The sequence below is a fragment of the Juglans regia genome, chromosome 4 (genome assembly GCF_001411555.2).
Source record: "Juglans regia cultivar Chandler chromosome 4, Walnut 2.0, whole genome shotgun sequence".
NCBI lineage: Eukaryota > Viridiplantae > Streptophyta > Magnoliopsida > Fagales > Juglandaceae > Juglans > Juglans regia.
In genome coordinates this window covers 28,341,406-28,358,828 of record NC_049904.1, presented here as the reverse complement: position 1 = coordinate 28,358,828, position 17,423 = coordinate 28,341,406, and the positions used below count along the sequence as shown (strand labels likewise).

The following is a 17,423-nucleotide window of genomic DNA, read 5'->3' as shown; positions in this document are numbered from 1 at the left end:
AAGGATATGTAGAAACTCCATGTTTATTGGCATGTAAATTAACATGTCTGAAGATGTATGGGAAACAACAAAAATTGCTCTTATTCTTATCCTCCCTCCCCAATTTCCACCCTTCTCTTCCTCTTTGCTTCAAGTTCCACAAGAGAAAATGTCATAAGCGAGAAGTTGATTTCCCCCAACAGGAGGAGCAAAATCCTCACGTTGCATTGGTCTTGGCCTTGTTCTTAGAGAAATACGAGAACCCAAATGCACACATCAAAGGCTCAAGTTTTGCGAGCAAATCGAGTAGAAAAGTCTCCCACAGGAACTTGAATATTTTGCAGCTATGTTTTCTACATTTTCCCTTCATTCCTTAGACAAATTTTCTTCAAAAAAGAGGAACCCTAGCAGTTATATGCCATAAAATCATTTGTAATTCCTAGTCTCCCACATGAAGCCTTACAAGAAACCAAACGCACCCACTATGGCTCCAAGCTTTTCCGATGCTGTAGATATGCCGTGGCAAGTAGACCGTAATCTGGTTGGGAAAATCTTAGCTAGCACGACAAATGTGGTTGCGTTAGGCCCGAAATTAGCAAAGAAGAAATTGATGATTTCTGATGGGGGAAGATGAAACCATCACGGGAGAGAGTGATGATTTCTCAAATCACAACTGGGGACTCACGGGGAGAGGAAGTTTTCAGATGGGGAAGATGAAATCGTCAAGGGATTTTTTCTCAAGGATTCACAGGGAAAAGGGATAGGGAATTTTGCATTTAACCACCGAACCAGAATGTAAGTTGATCGGGTTTGCCACATCAGCATTCGTGTGGCGTGTGATAAGAGAACCGGATGAAGAGAAGAATTTTCCTAATTTATCATGTATATAATACGATGTGCTTACTCCATGCTTAGGATTTCCTTCAATAATGCTCAATTTTGGACTTGGATCTCCATGATTTTATGTGTATCAGCACGTGTTAATAAAATATGTTATTTTTCTCCAGGTACAGTTTGGATTACTCTACCCATTTTGACACCAAGCATGGAGTGTGAAAACATCACATCAACCTCCTAAATCAAACCCTTTCATTAATGTCGAAAGGAAAATGTTTGAGCTCTCGTTGGAACTCTAGTGTATTTTATTATGTATATTTTTTAGTTCTTTTTTTATATAGAATTTTTAAATATTTTTAAAAAATAAAAAAAATCATAATATTATTAAATAATATTTTCTTAATCACGAAGTAAAATAAATAATATTTTTTAAAAATAAAATAAATTTAGAACATCATTAAAAACACTTTCTTAATCAAAAAACAACTTAAAAAAAACACATGTAAATATATGCTACAGCTCCCAGCGGGAGCTGTAGCATGATCCATGTCGAAATGATATTTACAATTGTGAAATATATAAATACTACATAATATTTTTGTAAAAGATTAAGTGAATATGATATCTATATAAACAATTAAGAAAAACTATATTTGTAATTATAAAGTGCGCAAGCGTCCTGTATTAAAAATAGTTAATAAATAAGATCTATATGAAAAAAATAATTTTTTAATAATACACTCCATTCATTTTCAAAAAGAGTGCGTAGCGTTTGCACAACCCATAATTATATCTAACATTACTCAAAAATTAATTTTTTAATAGTGAACTCTACTCTTTTTTAAAAAAATTGCATACCGTTTATACATTTCACGATTGTATTTAACATTATTTAAAAAATTCTGAAATTCGGTTGAATCAACCGGCTTAAAATAGGTACTAAATCAGTTTGGTATCCCTTTTTATATCTTGAAAATCGGTTCAAATTGAATCCATATATATTTAATTTTTTATATTATATTTTGAAAATTTTATATAGGCTTTTATATTGTATTATATTATACATTATATAATAATTACTAATTAATATACCATAAAATTTTAATTTTATTACTCATATCTATTATTCTTATAATTGTTAGACAGTTATACTTATACTATATTAGTATAATTAAATACTATGAATGAGTAATTGTTAATAATAAATATTAAATTCTAATAATTAAATTTAGTGTTGAAAAAATTATAAGACTAATTTTATGTACGTGTAAACCGAAAAACTCAAATCGGTTTGGACTGAAATTAAAAAAACTAAAAATTTTAATTTTGACGATGAATCGTTTCCTATCGTTTATTAAATTTTTAAAATCGATCTATACCGCGCGATATAGTTCCAAAATTTCTAGACTCGGAGCGAATCAACCTACCTCGCCGACATAAATCGCAGTACAAATTGTAGGGAGATATGGGAAAAGCTTTTTGTCCACTAGTTTGACTTAACTGCTGTTTTTTTTATTTTTGTATTTAATAATTAAGAAATTAATTTTAAATATATTGATATATTTTTTATTTTTTAAAAATATTTAAATCTATTAAAAATTTTGAAAAGAAAAATGAAAAAAATAAAAATAAAAACATTCATTTTCCCTATCGATCAAGTTGACCAGACTACTCTAGATGCGACTATATTGTTATTCACCCAAATTTTCATCTAGCATTAATTAAACTTTAAATAAACATTGTAGAGTACTTCACATAAAACTTTCGAGGTTTGGGGTAAGACTGTTCAACTGGGCCGGGTTTTTTCCCGGCCTGGTCCAAAACTCGAAAAACTGGGATCCGGTTTTGGGTTCAGCTCGGATTTTGATCCGAGCCGGAACCTGGGTTGAAAAATCCAAACCTTTTTGGCCCGGATACGGGTTACAAACCCGGGTATCGAGTTTTAAACCCAGTGCCCGGGTCTTTACACCTCCTAAGGAAAGCCCCACCCCCGAATCCGTCTCTCTCACTCTCTCACACACACACACTCTCTCTCTCTCTCTCTCTCTCTCTCTCTCTCTCTCTCTCTCGTTACGCTTGCAAGAAAGTAGAAATTCTAAGTCCGTGCCTCTTCGTCGTCGCGACCCCATTGTCGCTGCCGCATCTTCGTCGCCGCATCTCTGTCACCGTCGGCCTTTCCCTAAGTCCCTGCCTCTATCGTGATCCCGTGAGTCTACTTTCTCTCTTTCTCTCTATCTCCCTCTCTCTCTCTCCATTGGATTTCTGGGTTTGGCTTTCCAAGAGAGAAAAGTATCGAACATATTTGGGTTTGGGTTTGGATTTCTGGGTTTCTCCGTGAGTCTGATCTGGGTTTAAGTTGAAATTTATTTGAGTATCTTTTGTTGTCTAATGGATAATGCTTCCTCTTCTGCTCAAGTAGTGCTGATTGATTTCTACATTGTTGAGTTCATTGAACAGAATCATGTATAAGGTGGGTTTATATGGTAGTGATCGTGTAATAGTTTTTTAGCCAATGTAGAACTTAGTTGCCATGACTACCTTTATAATTTAGCCACGCTTTGAATAATTTCTTTTTCCTAGTAATGTGGGACTGGGGTATTACATATTTGTTGATCTTTTGAAGTTGGGGATTGTAACTTTTAGTTTCTATTCTTGAATACATGTATACTTCATAGGTGTCCACTTAATAGAATGACTCCCTACTTATAAAATAATTGATGTCTAAGTGTCATTGTGTAAATATGTACATATATATATATATAATTTATTTTCTCCTTTGGTAGAGGTGCAGATTGAAAAGTAGAAAAAATAATTTTGGTACATGGTAATTACTTATCATCATGTTGTTCTTAAAGAAATTGGTTATTTATTCATTAGGAGGATGGATCAGGCAAGTTCTCAAAAAATATAACTCCTTTCCCCAAACAAACACCAAATTTGACTATCATCAATGATATTTACAACATAGACATAATAGTATGAATATCACTAATCCTCTTAATTAATTTGACTTTCCCCTTGTTTGTCAATACAACATTGTCGCAAGAAGCATTGACAATACTCGCATCTCCTTCACGTACTAGATTAATATTCTACAACGATGAGGATTTCTATTACTGTAGTAAGATTTTACAGCATCCTCCGATGGCACTAGTTGGTAGTGGCTTTGCTATTTTTGTAAACCACAATGCTTAGTTGCATGGCCGAGGCCTACACTTAAGACTGTTCAACTGGGCCGGGTTTTTTCCCTACCTAGTCCTGAACTTGGAAAATTTGAACCTTTTCGGCCTAGATATGGGTTACAAACCAGGGTACCCAGTTTTAAACCCGATACTCGGGTCTTTACGCATCCTAAGGAAAACCCCCCCAGAATTCGTCTCTCTCACTCACTCACTCTCACTCTCTCTCTCTCTCTCTCTCTCTCTCTCTCTCTCTCTCTCTCTCTCTCTCTCTCGTTACGCTTGCAAGAAAGTAGAGACCCTAAGTCCGTGCCTCTTTGTCGCCGCGACCCATTGTCGCCGCCGCATCTCTGTCGCCGTTGGCCTTTCCCTAAGTCCCTACCTCCATCGTGAACCCGTGAGTCTGCTCTCTCTCTTTCTCTCTCTATCTCCCTCTCTCTCTCTCTCCATTGGATTTATGCGTTTGGCTTTCCAAGAGAGAAAAGTATCGAACAGATCTGGGTTTGGATTTCTGGGTTTCTCCGTGAGTCTGATTTGGGTTTGGGTTGAAAATTATTTGAGTATCTTTTGTTGTCTAATGGATAACGCTTCCTCTTCTGCTCAAGTAGTGCTGATTGATTTCTATATTGTTGAGTTCATTGAACAAAATCATGTATAAGGTGGGTTTATATGGCAGTGATTGTGTAATAATTTTTTAGCCAATGTATAACTTAGCTGCCATGATTACCTTTATAATTTAGCCATGCTTTGGATAATTTCTTTTTCCCAGTAATGTGGGACTGGGGTATTACATATTTGTTGATCTTTTGAAGTTGGGGATTGTAACTTTTAGTTTCTGTTCTTGAATACATGTATACTTCATAGGTGTCCACTTAAAAAATATGTTTGTATTGTAGTAAGTTTCTTCCAAAAAAAAGTTTCTATTGTAGTAAATGTGGTGGTTGTATCTGCTTGTAGTATTGTAGATTATATTAGTGTTTTATTATTTATTTATTGTATTTTGTGTTTTTTATTACTCAATAACAGATGGAAGAAGATTCTGTGAGTTGTAATATCAGTACGACCCAAGGGGTTGGTGGTGACTACTCGTCTATTCCAGTGGATGTGGAGGAGCATGAGAGTCTTCCAACTCATTCATCCACATATACACAATAGACTACCCATTCAATCTCACCTTTACCCAAGAAATTAAAAAAAAAACACCTAGTAACCAATCGGTGGTTTGGGAACACTTTACTAAAGTGCAACCTATTGACCACGATAACCCAAAAGCTCAGTACAATTATTGCGCTAAGCTATACAGTTGTCACTACAAGAATGTCACTTCATTTATGCTACATCATCTCCAGAATACATGTAAAACTTCCACTCTTAGACTTAAAGGAGTTGAAAAAAGTCAATCTAGTGTTAAGAGGAATGCGGAGGGAAGAATGTGTAGCCCACAAGGTATAGTGAAGTATGATGCAGAAAAACTTAGGGTGTCAACCACTAAGTTTTTTATTAGGTGTGAATTGCCTTTTAGGCTAGTAGAGCATGAAGGGTTTGTTGAGTTCGTGATTGATTTAGAGTCTCGATTTACTTTGCCATCCCAAATCACTTTAAAAAAGGATTGTATTAAATTGTATAACGAAGAGAAGATACAATTAAAGAAATTGTTGGATGGTCAAAGAATCTATCTTACCACTGATACCTGGACGTCGGTGCAAAATATGAACTACATGTGCATTACTGCACATTTTATTTATTGCAATTGGAGATTGCATAAAAAAATACTTAAGTTTTGTCAAATTCCTGACCATAGGGGCGAAACTATTGGGAGGGTGTTAGACTTGTGATTGCATGAATGAGGTGTTGATAAAATTTTGACCATCACAGTTGACAATGCCTCCTCAAATGATGTTGTTGTTGATTACATGAGGAGGAGAATAAAAGACAATGATTGCACTATATTGGGTGGTGAATTTCTTCACATGCGGTGTGCTGCCCATATATTGAATCTGATTGTTATGGACGGCTTAAATGATGTTTATGAATTTGTAACAAAGATTAGGAATGCCGTCAGGTATGTGAAATCTTCGCCATCAAGATTTGCGAAGTTCAAGATTTGTACGGCAAAGGAAAAGAATATTGGGAGAATGATTTGCTTGGATATTCCTACTAGATGGAAGTCCACATATTTGATGTTGAGTGCTACTGAAAAACATAAACAAGCATTTAATCAATTTATTTTTGTGGATGAACATTTTGTGAACTGCACTAGTGATGATTGGAAAAATGCACGGATTTTTGTAGAGTTGCTGAAAATTTTTTATGATGTTACATTGAACATTTATGGTTCTTTGTATGTGACTGCTAATGTATATTTTGAGCAACTTTGCACAATTGAAGATGTATTAAATGATATGTGCTTGAGTATTGATATTATCACTTGTACCATGGACATAAATATGAGAAGTAAGTACGACAAATATTGGGGTAGCACAAATAGGTTCAATTTAATGATATAGCTTTTGTGCTTGATCCACGATACAAAATGATGGCAATGAAGTTTTGGTTGCAAAAGTGCAAAGGGTATGAGTTGGCGGATAAGATAGAGGACAAGGTTAAACTCCTTTCAGGCCGCCTGATCGGGTAGTATAATACATTTCGTGTGGCTAGTGGAGGGAGTTCTAATGTGGCTCAAGGGAGGCCAGACACTACTAGTGGGGGGAGTTCTAATGAGCCAACATCGCCTTCGACTAAATTTCAGATCATGTTTACCAAATTCCTTGAGGAGCAGGGTGTTATAGAGTTTAGATCGGAGCTAGATAGGTATTTGTCTGAGGCATGTGTAAATGACTCGCTCGGTTTTGTTATCTTAGATTGGTGGAGAGTTAATGCTGCCAATTATCCTGTCCTTGCTAAGGTAGTACGTGATGTGTTAACCACCTCCATTTCCACTGTTGTCTCGGAGTCTGCATTCAGTACTGGAGGACGAATATTGGATCCTTTTAGGAATTCATTGTCTCCGGAAATTGTCGAAGCCCTCATTTGCACCCAAAATTGGTTAAGAACCAAATTTGTTGACATCCGGGAGTTGGAAGAATACGTATAGTCGATGGACCTTGAAGGTAAGTTTGAAATTTGAAATATTTTTTTAATATCTATCTATCTCGGTTTATTATCTATCTAACTCATTTTTTAATATTTTTTTAGATGATCATCTAGTTTCATTTTCAACAGAGGATGCTGTGAGTCTCTTTTCCCATTGATGCTGAAAAAAATTTAGAGTAAGTACTTTCTTCTTGCATAATCAACCAACTCTTTTATTTGTATGATTAACATATGTGTGTGCATTAAAAGATATATGTGGGTTGCTGTCTATTTTAAAGTTTGTTTCTTTATTCAAGTCATACAAATCTTGTATATACCTTGCTCATCCTTGTTTAAGAAGCCTTGAACAACATGAAATATGAATTGGGTATGTTTATTTTGGGTAAGTGATCCATTATTTTGGGTATGACACATTCCCAATGTTTTTCAACTTATATATATAAATCTAGATAGCCACATAATCAAGTTTAGACGTGTAACTTGTGGGCATGTGGCAAACATGATAGTACTATGTTCATGAATGTGCATTTCTGCTTTCATTTGAAAGAAAATTGATGCCAATATGTAAACAAATTATGTTCATAGCAATTTATATTTTGTAATTAGTAATTTTTTTTTTTTAGGTTCCCTAGTTTCTCATGACGTGCTGATGCAATTAGTAAACACTTGAAGGACACAAAAGCAGCTGAATAGATGGCAGTTTCAAACTTTCAATTGAAGCATTTTGTAATTTTCATATATTATAATTTTGTGTTTTGTAATGTAATGTAATGTAATTTAATTTAATATGTAGTAAATTACATTATTGCATGCATTTTACATGATAATGCATGGCCATTGAAGGTTAGAAGTAGTAGAGGTTAGAAGTACTACTACTTGATCGATCACTTTTAACAGTAGTATTATCATACTGGAATATGGAATATATTACATCTACATGATCATTTAATTTCAAATTAAATATATATATTACCAACTTTTCAGTAACATAGGCTTTTAGATTAAAAAAAAAACTTTTTGAGCTTTATTTTTTTTTCTAGAAAAAATAGATACTGTAGGCTTTTATTTAAAAAAAAAAAAAGAAAAAAAAACCCGGGTTGAAGTTGGAACCCGGATTTCCGGGTTGTAGAAACCCGGGTTCCAGCCCGAGTCATAAACCGGGTGTACTCGAGCCGAAACCCTGCTCGGGTTTGAAGCCCGGGTTCCGGGCCGGGTATACCAGAAAATCCGGTCCGAAACCTAGATGAACAGTCTTAGTTTGGGTACAGAAATGCTAATCATGATCCTTTTTACATTATATATTAATACATGATTAGTTGTTTTTGTCATTTTATTTAAATATATATATTTACACATCAATATATATGCATTTAAATAAAATAATAAAAATAACAAATTACATATTGATATGCGGCGTAAAATGTGATAAGTACAATTTTTCTTGGAATAATGTTATTCCTTGATCCACTAATGTTTTTCAAAAGAGGGATGCTACACATCATTCCACACCACATATTTATATATTTTAAAATTATTTTTTATTTTATTTTATTATTTTTAAACTAATTGAGTTGTTTTATTTATCATCCATATACTATATACTTATTATAAGAAAAATAAATAAAAAAATTAAAATAACTGTAGTGTGGGATGTGAGGATTACTTTAATTCTTTTCAAAATTAAAGTAATCTCAACTGATCAATAGTGCATGATCAGAGGCTCAACAACTAAAGATTGGATGTTGTTCCGAGTCTCTCCATCTTGAACTCCAAACCCATCTCCATGGCGATAAAGGCCGTGCACCACACGAGCAATATTCATTGCCATATTGATAAATGGTTGCAGAGTGGGCAATTGGGTGAAACATTGCCCATTTAATCTCTTCCAAGTTCTGTTTATCATTCCTTCGATATGCTTCCGAGCTATTTCTTCTAAAACATTCTCTTCTCTCATATAACACAGGATTGATGAAGGAGCATCGCCTCTTTCCACTTCAGCCTGGTCCCAAAGTCATATATTGTACCAAAGAATAATGAATGAACAATTAAGAAAGGAGTCATATATATTTCTAAGTTTCTCTTTAACCTTAATTTATTGATTCAAACAGTTGATCTTACGTACCGATGATGTTCCAAGATCATTGCAGAGCCGAATTATCATGGACAAATTATACAGAAGTTCTTTGTTTTTCTCCATAAAGTTTTCGTGCTCCTCCGTTACCTTGTGCTCTAGACAGAAAAAAGCATGGGCCAAAAGCACAGAGCCGGATGATGAAATCCATGCGTTGCTAAGATATTCCTCTAGAGATGGAGTGTAGCCCGTGTTGTACCACTTTGCTTCCACAAATAATGCGTTACAAAAACCTGCCCACTATTAAACGCAAGAATATTAAGAGATTTAATTTCTCTAGCTAAAGGTTCCAATATCGATGATCTTTATAAATTATCCATGGAAGATGTTCAAAGTACAGGAAATGAACAGGTGAGTACGTACCACTTTCTTTAGATGAGGTAATAATGGGTCCCAACCCTTCTCTCTTTGAACTTCATTAACGAATTCATTGACTGTATTGTAGAGTGCTAGGAAGCAAGTCTTCATGCACTCTGGAAGCTGTTGAGTTTCCCTGACATCCCACCTGAATTTAACATGTTGAGATTAGAATTCTTAACATTATAGAACATTAACCATGCTTGCATGATTGCATTAATTGATACTAACCTAGTTACTGCATTGGTGAAGTGTGTTAGTTCTTCCAACGTGCCATAAACGTCATAAACATCATCAATTATCGCAACTAGAATGAGGACTTTAGTAAGCCATTTTCTGAAACATCTGTTCTCAGGCTCAAAAGCAAACCCTACTGAGCAGATGAACGTTTCGACCAGTCTGTCTCTTGCAAAACTCAAGCTCTCTCTGAGGCCCAGATTCCTCCACCACCTAAATGACAAAAAAAAAAAATAAATAAATAAAAATAAAAAAAATAAATAAAAAGAAAACCAACAAATAAGTTCTTATCCTTAATCGGTACATTAATATAAGTATATTTTTTTTGTAATTACCTAGACAATTCCTTCAGATCTTTTTGGAGTGTGGCTTGAATTACGTTGAAATTAAGTTTAGCAAGTTCAAGTAAAATAGCGTTCGTGTGCCGGTCTTTCTCCTTGACGTTGATGTGCCATTTGACGTCAAACCACTGCACCCTCCTGTGTGAGGGAAGCTCCAAAGCATGGGCCACCTGCTTCGCACGGTGACCGTCTAAATTGGGAATGGCTTCTTCGAGAGTTGTGGTTGAGAATTCTCTAGCCTCATCCAGAATGTCTTCACCTTCTAGAGCTAAGTGCGAGGCCTCCAAAAGCTCCAGCATTCCTTTGATATCTTCGTGCGTGCTTTTCCTGAATGTTCCTGTCTTTTCATCCATAAAGCCGCTAAACATATCTGATGTGGGTTTCACGTAATGCATCGGAGTTCAATGAATAATCAGTAATTGGGAATGCATTTGGTATCCACACGAGAAGACTGATCACATTTTTACTGTGGACTCTATTTTTAATTTTTTTTAAAATAAATGTGTGGAAGTTGCATACCTAAAACATTATAACCATTTATAATTACCTTGTGAAACACCATAGCCATGCTGCCGGAGAAGCTTAAAGCACAGAGCAGTAACGTATAAAGGACCCACTTCTCCTGGACTCTGATTGTTCTTGTTGATGGATGCTATTGCTATGGTGTCTAGCGCCGCCTTGATTTCCATGTCAAAGTGGATGGCTAACCCTAACTTTTGCACGCTGTCAATCAGCTCCAACTTTGCCTCTGAGTCAACCGCTTCCCCAAATATAATTCTTACGTCCTCTATCAACTTCTCTGCCCGTCTTTTATATTCTGGTCCCTGCAAAAAGATCATCGTTTCAAATCTCAATGGAAAGTAGATCAGTAGATCGATCGCCCCGATCGTTTTATATTAATATTAATCTCTGACAAATTTGAACAAACATGCAAATCAAATATAATATTGCTGCTGCTGCGAGAAAATATGGAAATTGCTGAAACTACCATCAAATTATGATCAAGATGCATGCCATTATTGGAATGAATGTACGTTATACAGATTATAATATACAAGCACGTTAATTAAAACTATATAGTAACATGAACTGTTAGCATAAAATTAAATATGGCTGAGAATGATCCTCACATCGTAAATGCTATCAAGAGACTCCAGGAAATCGTATTTCCAAATATTTGGCTTATAATTGGCAGACCGTCTCTCATGATGCATTTTATTAAAAGCTGCAGACTTCATGATATCTGGAATGGGAAGATGAATTAACGCTTCAGAAGGAAATGCTTATATTATTTATAATGGAGAGAGTTTAGCTTAAGCAAGCAATGCTGAGTTGACGATGGACTTGGTCGAATAATTCGCCCAGCTAGCTAGCTGCTTTATCTAGGCCACGGCCAAAATCTCCCAGGGTTTTTAATTAATTAGAATTAACTCTGGGGAACGGCACTGGTTCCATTAGCCCGGGTTGCACCTAAAAATGTAGAGTCTCAATTTGAAGTAAAAATTGATCATGTCTTTATTAATGGAGATCAACTCAGGGGTCTTTTCGGAAGAAACAGCAAAAGATTTTGTTTTGGTGCAACGAAACAATTCTCTGACTTTTTATGGTAATGTTGAATTTGGATTATGAAAAGATTTTGTTATCGCGTTTATGACTTGTGCAATTGGCGCTATTAGATAATTCACATTGAGTAGTTCTTTATAAATTTTTCTAAAATTTAGCTAAAAAATACATTTTTAATTTTTTTCTTAAATTTTACTCATCTTTCAAAAATCTTCTATATCTGATTCTCTATTATTTCTCTATTCTATTAAAATAATAATTTTATATTATTTCTTTATTACTTTTTACTCTAACTTTCATTTATAAACTTAACTACTTACTATTTTATATTTTTTCTTATATTTTGAACTATTACTCTCTATATAGTGAATATTTTAAACAAAAATTTTAATTTTTTTTTGCTGGTATGATAATATTTTTAAAATTATTTTTACATTTTTGTAATTATTTAAATTATTTTTAAAATTATTACTTACAACTATAATAAATATGAGCATGAGATCAGAAATTGTAGATGATTGGAAGAAAAAATTATTTTATTTATTATAATAAAATATTTATAAAAAATGAGTTAGATTTACTGTTCACATTCTAAAACATTTTCCTAAAACAGGAAATCAGATGAAGAGAGGTTTCTATAAATAATAAAAAAAAATTGTAGTTTTTCTTAAAATTTAGAGAATTAGAAACTTTATACATGATGCTCTTATTGATGAGTACCGGCGGGCCTGTTTTACGCAAAGTCATAAAACATGACTTTGCATTAAATGACTATGCATTAGAAAATTTTCCTAAAAAACATGACCATGCAAAGTCAGAAGAATAAATAAATAAAAAGAGACCTCAAATTGCGCCGCGGGGCTGCTGAACCCGGACCGTTCTTTACCAACACTCTTTTAATTAAGCCATCCAAAATCGAAGCCTTCGCGCAGCTTGCTCAGACTGTAGAGTACTCATCAGGGCTCCTTTCTGTATCTCGAATCTTCTAAACGGAATCTTTTTTCTTTACATCTTTAACGGGAAGGAAAAATGGTCGAGAAACCATTGTTAATGGAATTGACCGGCAAAAATGTAAAACCACGAATAAAAAAAAAACACCAAAAAAAAGGACAAAATTGGAAAAAAAAAAGTGGGACAAAAAAATACAGTTCCTTTTTGCATTGCCTCTTATATATATATATATATATATATATATATATATATTTATATATTTATGTGTAGATATTAGAAAAAAGTAATTTTTAAAGAAAAATTTTACTCATCATCTTTACACACCATAAGCTACACTTTTTTTTTTCTCTTATAAAATGTATAGTATACGTATGGATGATGAGTAGAAGAATTTAATTAATTTAAAAAAAATGAAACAAAAAATTAAAATAAAAGTAAAATAAATGTTGTGTACCATAAATGATGAATAGCAATAGTCATTTTTAAAACGTCTTCATAACTGATCTAGGTCCGAAAATAGGGATGCAAACTATTATATATATACACTTTTATTTTTCCAGTTTTTCATTTTGTCAATTAAGGGATAGGGTGCCATGCATGGCTCACATCAAAAGCACTTTTTAAAACTCCTATATAATTCATTATATTTGTATAAAGTGATCAATTAATTAGTCTAGAAAAATATTATAGACACAAAATTTTTTTATAAAAGTTATAAATTTATAATTTAAAATGCATGATTTTTTGTATACATTGGATTTAGTATACTTTATAATAAAAACAGATTTAAAATCTAACAAACCACATCAAATTATGTCAGTTTATAAATTTATTTTTATATAATATTTTCGTGACTAAAACATATCTCATTGGTCTGCAAATTTCTTACTCGCGCCCCTTCCCGCCCACCATCTCGATCCCAATATATATATTTTTTTGACAGACACATAATATTGGATCTATGGCATCTTGCATTAGTTAGAAAAACCCCTTTTGAGTTCAACGTCGTAGTGTCTTTTGAACTCGTTAATACCTTGTCATGTAGTTCAACTTGAAGAATGTTCAAAGTAAACCAACTAATCTATTCAGATCGAGAATTTCCTAATTCGCGTACGATATTTTCAAATATTTCAGGAGCACTCTTTTCTTGACCGTAAGAGGCCGAGTTTCTTTCTCTGACATCAATAATATTATAATAACGAATTAAGAAAAGTCAAAAACTAGACCTTAAAATAGTTCAGTTTGGTTCAATAAAATTATCTACGTTTATGGGCGGCCGGCATGAATGAAATATATGGAGTCTCCCCTTAATTAATTAGCATCAAAGAAAAAGTAAAATAACATTTCTCAGTTTCTCTATCACTAACTTTTGTGTTATATATAAGCGGCTCGATCAGCTCGAAAAATGTCAGCCCAAAGCAACCATATAATAATAATAAAAAAAATATTTGTAATTATAGAGTCCGCAAAAAGGGTGCATTATCTCTATCTCTAACTTTATTATTCAATAATGCAAAATCTTATTATTGTGATAGGAAAGGCTCTCTATTTATATATAGGTAAAGAAAAATAAGTTTGAAATAAAAAGCAGGACCGAAGATTCAAGTTGTCTTTGGGGACAAATTCCCATCATCAACTTCATTCAATTTTTACATATATATGGGAAGCCTAGCTCTTACGTACTTAATGATCTAGATATACATGAGTATTGTACATTTTTGGGTGGTGATATATGTGTGTGTGTGAGAGAGAGATATCGAGGTCAACTAACAAGAGGACGGTGAAAAACAAATGGTCGATCTAAAACTTTACAATTTTTATATGGGAAATGCTATGCATCAGCCCCACACCGGCACACACTTCACATCACTTTTTTTTTTTTTTTTTTACACTCAATAGGTTGAGTGTGTGCTGGTGTGGGGCTGATGCAAATATTTTTCCTTTTTATATAACTACTTGGGCTTAGACAATAGGGAGCGGGAAACCCCGTAATTATTTTGTTCTTCCTAACTATTTAATTAGATATGTAGGCTGCGCCTATCAGGGTAATTTTTAGGGCATATTGTTTGGATAATAAGATGATATAATAATTATGTAAATAGAAATAAAACTGCTTATAAATAATAATGAAATAATTTGAATTAAGATATTTTATTAGATTTCGAGAAATGAGGAAAACAAATTGAATAAAAAGATTATAAAATTAAAAAAAATAAATATAATTTTTTAATATAATTTTTGTTTTAAAATTTGAAAAAGTTATAGTATTTTTTGCATTTTGTTTGGAAGTTTGGAAAAAATCATATTAATATTAGATGAAAAGGTTAAAATTTTGTAAAGGAAATTTGTTTTGTATTTGAGTAATATTTAGGAAAGAAATTATGAAAAATTTTGACATAAGATGAGATCATCATATCTCATCTAAATATCCAAACATAACCTAGTATTAATTGGGTCGTTGGGTTAATTATTTCAAATCCAAAAGAAAAAAAAAATAATTGAAATTCATGATCGAGATGATTAGTTATATATAAGCTACTCAATCAGCTCGAAAAATGTTAGCCCAAAGCAGTCATATAATAAAATAAAATAAAATGATATTTGCAGTCATAGAGTCTGCAAGCTTCGAGCATTATCCCTATTGAAACACTTAATATCTCCATGCGTACTGTTTTTTGTACATATATATATATATATATATTATATAAGATTTTATGCATGTGGAGGTGATAAAATATCTCTGGCCCATAATGGGTTCTAGGCCCAACATAAGATGGGGCGGGTCTCTTCAGGAAGTAAGAGAGAGGGAAGGAAGGGGGGACAGAAGGCTGAGGAAGGAAAATGGTATCAGGAGGAAAATGGAAGATGTGACATAAAGTAAGGGAGGAGGAGAGGATAAAGGGGACAGCTAGACGACTTCAGGCGGGTTTCAAGAGGACTTTAGATTTAGACTTCAACTTTCCCAATGGAGCTTCTTCAACCTCTCGGCAAGGAGTTCAGCTATAGCATCTCCTCCAGAAGATAGAGCTCCGAAATCTATTGTACAGTGAGGATGAGAGACTGTGAGAGACTATAAAATACTCATTATAGTGGATTTGCCTTTCCAAAATATCCGTGGATGTATGCTCAGTGCCAAACCGTGTAATTCTATGTGTCTTCCTCTCTTTTATTTTTCTTTTAACGCCATGGATGTACGCATTGACATTGTACAACCACATTGCACTACCGTTGGGGGCTCCAAACCACACCGATCAAGGCTCGAATAGTCTTAGCGGGCCGAGAATGTCTCTTTCTCCCCTTCCTGCATGTTGTTTCATTTCTAGGCATTAACAGTTGGCGTTGTCAATGGGATTTGACTAATTTTCTATATCGAAAGTGGGAGAATAACTATTTTCTAGCTTGAAAATTCATCTCGGACTGAGCAGATAAAGTTTTCTCTAGATAAGTATTATCAGTTTCTCCTCTGTTGTATTTTTATAAATAGCATTGTTACCAAAAATTGGGCGACTAAACCTTCCCTCATCAAGGCTGCTAAGTGCACTGTACATGCTTTTTATGCACCCAACGTGTAAGGTCGGGAACCCAAGTTTCTCGGCCACTTGAGTTTCAAAATGCTTAGTACCTTTTGGCTGCATTGTGCAAAAAGAGGGAGGAGTACATGGATTAATAGTGTACACTTAAATACACTCTGAATACACTGTACACTTAAAGCAAGTGCAGGATACACTCTGAATGCACACGTGGGCACATACCAAGTGTGCACAGTGGGAACATGGTGGTTGTGCATGGCTTGCTCAGTGCACTCGCAGCGTCCTGCCAACAGTTTCTAATGGCCACCGCTAAGCCCCCTGTCCACAAGGGTCGTGAACAGTGCACCCATATACACCTCGCCATGCACACGGGACAATAGCTCTGCCCAACCGTGGCACAACCGGGGGAGCACTCTGGTGTCAGTTGTCTCCACCGTTGTGGTCCTCAACCACCATGGCGGGCACGTGGTGGCCCTCAACCATGTAGCCCATGCACTTAAAGTGCATCTAGGAGGCTCGCAGCTTCCCCACCATGGGCCCAGCGAGAAGCACCAGTGACCACCATGTGGTTCACCAGTAGTTTATGTCCTCCCCCTAGGTGATCCATGGTCCATCCACCGCTGGGAAACGTGTATGTCGTGCAAGGCAAAACCGCTGGCACACAGCTCTGACCTCGTGATGGCCAACCACGGGCTAAGAGGACCAACGACAGCCACCAGATAGTCCGTTGGAGTTTTCTGTTTAAGCGAGGGTGGCCCTCTCTAGTGAGGGCTCCTTAGCTGCAAATGCTCCTTGCCACTGGAGCTGCCCATGGCTCAATGTGGCTGTTGTGCTCTGTCTAACACAAAGCACTTGTGAAAACCAGCTGCAGGCACGACGTGGCCACCAACGGGGTTTTTTGCCGCCGACACGAGGTCCCCAGGCATTGCTCACACATGACAACATGGTGAGCTGCTCAGCCACCTAGTGGACACACCACCCGTGAAGGGCCCACTCTCTTCAGCCATTGGCATCTCGACCATGCACGTCTCGGCCACTAGTGTCCTGGTCATGCAACCATCTCGTCCCGACCACTTGCATCATCCAAACTCAGCAATGCACAACCAACGCATCCCAACTCGGCCATGCGCGCATTTGGTCCTAGCCACCTGCATCATCGCGACTCGGCCAGCACCATCCCGCCCTGCACAAGAATCTCGGCCAGCACTAGTGCCCTTGCACCTTG

The 17,423-nt window shown here is 35.2% G+C and overlaps 1 protein-coding gene across 1 annotated transcript; it reads right to left on the bottom strand.

The window, feature by feature from the left end:
• Positions 1-8,787: 8,787 nt before the first annotated feature.
• Positions 8,788-17,124, bottom strand: LOC109006431 (alpha-farnesene synthase-like). Its single transcript, XM_035689279.1, has 9 exons — positions 17,051-17,124; positions 16,828-16,891; positions 11,285-11,356; positions 10,702-10,978; positions 10,149-10,524; positions 9,808-10,026; positions 9,583-9,724; positions 9,211-9,459; positions 8,788-9,087 (listed from the first exon to the last, which is right to left on the bottom strand). Exons 1-9 carry the CDS (start codon positions 17,122-17,124, stop codon positions 8,788-8,790), a joined length of 1,773 nt encoding a protein of 590 aa, XP_035545172.1.
• Positions 17,125-17,423: the final 299 nt, after the last annotated feature.

Coding starts and splice junctions, on each gene's coding strand:
- LOC109006431 (XM_035689279.1), bottom strand. CDS start 17,124: ATGCCTGGGGACCTCGTGTCGGCGGCAAAAAACCCCGTTGGTGGCCAC. Junction 9,725..9,807: donor TTCACCAATGCAGTAACTAG/GTTAGTATCAAT, acceptor TGTTAAATTCAG/GTGGGATGTCAGGGAAACTC. Junction 9,088..9,210: donor ATGATCTTGGAACATCATCG/GTACGTAAGATC, acceptor CTTTGGGACCAG/GCTGAAGTGGAAAGAGGCGA.